The following is a 5,117-nucleotide window of genomic DNA, read 5'->3' on the forward strand; positions in this document are numbered from 1 at the left end:
CAGCTTCCCCTCCACAAACCAGTGCCAGCGCCGGTGCCAGTCCCTTGTGCCAGCCCTGTGTCCCAACCTTGTCTCTGAGCATAACCAGTGCCATCCCCGTGTCCCCTGCGCCAGCCCCATGTCCCCTGTGCCAGCCCTGTGCCCCAGCCTTGTCCCTGAGCCTGAGCAGTGCCAGCATCATGTCCCCATCCCTGTCCCTGAGCCTAACCAGTGCCAGCCCCATATCCCCTGTGCCAGCCCCATGTCCCCTGTGCCAGCCCTATGTCCCCAGCCTTGTCCTGAGCCCAACCAGTGCCAGCTCCCTGTCCCTTGTGCCAGACCTGTGTCCCCATCCCTGTCCCTGAGCCTAACCAGTGCCATCCCCATGTCCCAGCCTTGTCCCTGAGCATAACCAGTGCCATCCCCATATCCCCTGTGCCATCCCCATGTCCCTCGTGCCACCCCCGTGTCCCCAGCCCTGTCCCCGAGCCATCCTGCTGCTCCCACAGTGGGAATTATTAACCTTTGGGAGCTGCTCTTGTTTCACCTCTGGGTTTTTGAGTCCCAGAGTTCCCCCAGGGTGATTCTGAGCAGGGGCTGAGGGCCAATTGTGGGGTTTGGAGCTGGTTCCCATTCCAGGGAGGAGCTGCTGGGGAAGCCCCCTTGCACCAGCAGGGGACAGAAAACATGCCTGAGTTAAAGGGTGACCTTTGAGGAGTAAATCCCAGCAAATCTCTGCCCTTTAGTGCTGGCAACCAGTCACTGTGCTGGGGGGAAGTGAAAATGCTTCTGCAGGGATTTGGGTGGGGTTGGTGACAGGACTGGCTGCATTTGGTGAAGCGACTGGCATTTGGAAAAGGAAACCAAACCTTCTCTTGCTGTGAAGGGAGGATTCCTTCCGTGGCCAGAAGTGGTGGTTGGGAATTTCCAGGCCCAGCTGTGCTGGAGGAGACAAGGAATGTGTCTGAAACTGCAGTTAGGGGCAAATTCTGAATTAAAGGCCTTGAGCCCTGCGCCTCCAGCACTCGGTGCGGATGCTCCCAGGCTTTTTATGGCATATTTAGGGAAAACTGGCAAGAGAAATGGGAATAAATGGGAATAAAGGAAGGGTCTGCTCTCCCTGCAGTCATTCAGGGACTGGCAGCCTGGCTGCTCATCCTGCTGTGCTGATGGTCCTTGGGGGCTGCTGGGCAGCTCAGCACCCCCAGCATCCACGTGTGCACTGGCACCCAGAGTCTGGGACATCAGCAGTGATGGGGACCCTGAAAGCAGCACCATGGGAGGGTCCAGATGCTGCAGCTCCTCTTCCCAGAGCTGGAACACACCCCTGCTGCTGGCCCTGTGTGCTCCTGGCTTTTCCTTGAGCTGCTTGGCACTGGGCAGGCCTGGTGGCTGGGGATGGAATTAGGGCAGCTGCAGCCCTGTCTTTGCTTCCAGGCAGGAGTAATCAAATAACCACCAGAGTGTTTCTGCTCAGCTCCACAGGCCCAGGGGGATTCTCTGCAGGGATGAGCAGAGCTCTCACGTGTCATGGAATCACGGAATTACAGAATGGTTTGGGTTGGGAGGGGCATTAAAATCCATTTCATCCCACCCCTGCCATGGGCAGGGACACCTTCCGCTGTCCCAGGCTGCTCCCAGTATAAATATTCAGTATAAATCCACCCTCCTTCAGCCTAAGGCCATTTCCCCTTGTCCTGTTATTCCATGCCCTTGTGCAAAGTCCCTCTCCAACACGTCCAGGGAGGATGTGCTGTCCCTGGGGCTCACTGAGATCAGGCTGAGGCGAGGCTGAACCGAGCTTCAGGCAGGGAACATGCTGAGATGTCCCCACAGGGTCCTTCCATCTCTGGTTTTGTGTTCAAAAGGCTCCTTTTGGGCCATGGCTCCCAAAATTCCTGTTCCTATTGGAAGCCTTGGTGGATTGTGCAGCAGCAAAGGGGAGGAGCTGGGCAGGGCCAGCACTGAGCAGCGCTGTTCCTGTGGCAATTTTGAATGCATTTGAGACAGCACCTCTGAGTTGCTTTAGATTATTTGATTTCTTTTTCTTATCTTCTCCATAGCCAGGAAGGGTGAGTTCAGCTCACATCTTCACTGCATGGCTCAGAGGGTCACAAGACCTCTAGTTACAAGACCTTTTAAGGATTTATTATAAATAATATAAACAAAACACTGCCAACAATGGATATTTGTGCTTTTGACCCAATCCTTCAATATTTCAACTTATGGTCTCGTGCTACAGTGTAAGCTTTCTTAGCCAATCAAGTTAGGACACACAAACTTACAGTACTACGCTTTAAAACTCAAAACTTCCCTTTGCTTTGCTTAACGTGTCTCTGCTTTATAAAACTCTAAACTTTCTTCTCCTTAGCTTAATGTGTCCCTGCTTTATAAAACTCTAAACTTTCCTTTACTTAGCTTAACATGTCTCTGCTTTATAAAACTCTAACTTTCTTCTACTTAGCTTAACGTGTCTGTGTTTTATAAAACTTGAAACTTTCTTCTGCGTAGCTTAACGTGTCTCTGCTCTATAAAACTCTAAACTTTCTTCTACTTAGCTTAACATGTCCCTGCGTTATAAAACTCTAAATTTTCTTCTATTTAGCCTAACATGTCTCTGCTTTAAGCCACAAATCCACATTCTCCCTTCCGGCACCTCAGTTTGGGAGCGTTTCCCAGGGTCTCGGATCAAACCCTGGGTTTAATTCCAAGCTTTGCCTTACAGCCCCAGAGTTCTGGGAGCTCCCTGCATTTCAGATTCCGTGTTCCCCTGCAGGTTTCCTGGCCTTCCTGTGGTTTGTGGCCTTCTGCTTCCTGGCCAACCAGTGGCAGAGGACGACGCTGACGCGGGGCTTCGCGCAGGGCGCGGACGCGGCGCGGGCGGCCATCACCTTCTCCTTCTTCTCCATCATCATCTGGGTGAGGGGCTGGGGGGGCCGGAGCAGAAATGAAACCCGCCTGAGCTGCTGGGGCAGGCTGGCTTTGCAGAAGTGAACCCTGCTGGGTGCTGCGGGGCTGTGCTGGGGAACCTGCACCGTGGAACTGGTGGTGTCTCACCCGGGGAGCTCGGCTCAGTCTCCTCTGCCTGGGGAATTCCAGGCTTCCCTTTCTCCCGGGGCTGGGAGGTTTTGTTCTCATTGAAAATGTGTGGCCAGCCACGAGCTGCCCTGGTTTCAGGGCCTCGTTGGAGGCAGGGAGTCCCCGGAGCAGATCTCTGCACTGAGCAGCTCCGTGGGATGCCTGGGGGACTTGGGGAGCTCTCAGGCTCATCAGCTCCTGCTGGGCCACACCAGCCTGGCCCCTCTGCTGTCCACCTGGAGAAGGGGCTTTGAAACCCCCCTTGATCCCATTTGCAGCCCCAGCGGGGCAGAGGGACTCCAGCCAGGGCTGTGAGAAACCCTGGGGCTCACCTGGAGCCCACATGCGCCTCAGACAGAGCAATCCTAGCTTTATGCACATGACAACAAGCTCTTGGCTGGCTGCTAATGCTTAGAGATATTTGGGGTTTATCATAGCTAGACCCATGAAAACATCGCTTAGGTGCTCACCAGCAGTCAAAAACCAACCTGAAATGCAGAACATAGGAAAACAGAATAAAGAAGAGAGAACATCACAGTGCCACCTCAATGCATGGTGAACACCATAATTCCTGTTCCATCACCTGGGATCCCTCTCAAAGACAAAGGGAGATCCCAGCATGTCTGGCATCTACCAGGAAAAATTGCAACAAACAAAGGTACCAAAGTCCTCAGGAATCAAAATATCCATAAACAGTTTGGAAAAGGGCTGAACAGCAGCCTGGCAAAGATGAGGGTCAGCTATGAAGAAACACAAAAGGGTCTCATAAAAGTCACTACAGAGCAAGAAACTGGCAGATGAATTTCACCAGAGCTGTGTGTGGAGAGGCAGGGATGGCTCTGGGTTCCCTCCATCCCTCCTGCAGCTTCCCCTGGGCACAGAGCCCCAGGATGAGCCCTAATTCCATGTTGCCTCAAAAGAACTGGGGCAAAAGCCAGTGCCAGGATTTCCGGCACAAGCCTCGCTCCACTTCTCCCCAGTTTAACTGCTCCCTGCTTTATGATTATCCCAGTAAATCTCTTCTAATCCCAGCTCTTCCCCATCTCTGCCCTGGGGCAGGGCAGTGGGGGGGATGCTCCCCATCCCATCAGCATCTGCTCCCACTCGGGAGGGCCGTGGGGACACCGCTGTCACCCTGCCCCTTCCCGATGGTTGGGAAGCCATTCCTGGCCTCTACAGGCATTTTTAGCCTCCTCAGAACGTCATTTACGAACTAATTGAATTGTTAATGAATCCTCCTGGAAGGAGAGGAGCGCGGCGCCCTCCCGGCTTTGCCGCCCACATTTCCCAACCTCAATTCCAGCAACCTGGAAAGGGGTGAAAGAGCCTCGGCAGAACTGACCTATTTTCCTGGGCTGGCTCTCGGCAGCTCCCCCTCCCATCAGCAGATGTGTTTATTTGGGCCAGCTGTGCCAGATGTGCACGGCCAGGGCCCCCCAGCCGGGGCAGAGCTCTGGGGGTCCCCCTGCCCCACAGGAATGGCCTCTGGAGTGTTCTCGTGGGGTTTGGGGCTGGGTTGGCTCTCGGGTACAACAGAGTGGGGTGGCAGCATGTGGGGTGCTGCATGGGCTCGGTGCTCTGCAGGGAATGGGGGATGTGGGGTGATGGGGATGTGGGGTGATGGGGATGTGGGGTGATGGGGATGTGGGGTGATGGGGGATGTGGGATCCGAAGCGCTGTAGGGTCCTGGGAGGACATGGGGTCCTGTGGGATTCGAGGTCCTGGGGGTTTGGGGGGTCCTTGGAGGATATGGGGTCCTGGTGGGATGCGAGGTTTGGAGAATCCTGGGAGGACATGGGGTCCTGTGGGATTTGAAGTCTTGGGGGTTTGGGGGGTCCTGGGAGGACATGGGGCCCTGGGGTGATGCTGGTGAGACACAGGATGCTGGGCGGACACGGGGTCCTGGGGAATGCGAGGTTCTGAGGGTTGGGAGGAGTCCTTGGAGAACATGGGGTCCTGGTGGGATTCAAGGTCCTGGAGGTTTGGGGACCGTGGGGGGACAGGGGGTCCTGGGGTGATGCTGGTGAGACCCAGGATGCTGGGGGTCCCGGGGCGTTCCG

The 5,117-nt window shown here is 55.2% G+C and overlaps 1 protein-coding gene across 1 annotated transcript in view; it reads left to right on the forward strand.

Moving 5' to 3' along the window:
• Positions 1-5,117, forward strand: part of SYNGR3 (synaptogyrin 3) — a 10,085-nt gene that overhangs the window by 3,387 nt on the left and 1,581 nt on the right. Inside the window, exon 3 of the mRNA XM_005426007.2 lies at positions 2,756-2,898. Coding sequence (XP_005426064.1) covers positions 2,756-2,898 — 143 coding nt within the window. The remainder of the gene's footprint in view (positions 1-2,755; positions 2,899-5,117) is intronic.

The sequence above is a fragment of the Geospiza fortis genome, unplaced genomic scaffold, assembly GCF_000277835.1.
Source record: "Geospiza fortis unplaced genomic scaffold, GeoFor_1.0 scaffold213, whole genome shotgun sequence".
Classification (NCBI taxonomy): domain Eukaryota; kingdom Metazoa; phylum Chordata; class Aves; order Passeriformes; family Thraupidae; genus Geospiza; species Geospiza fortis.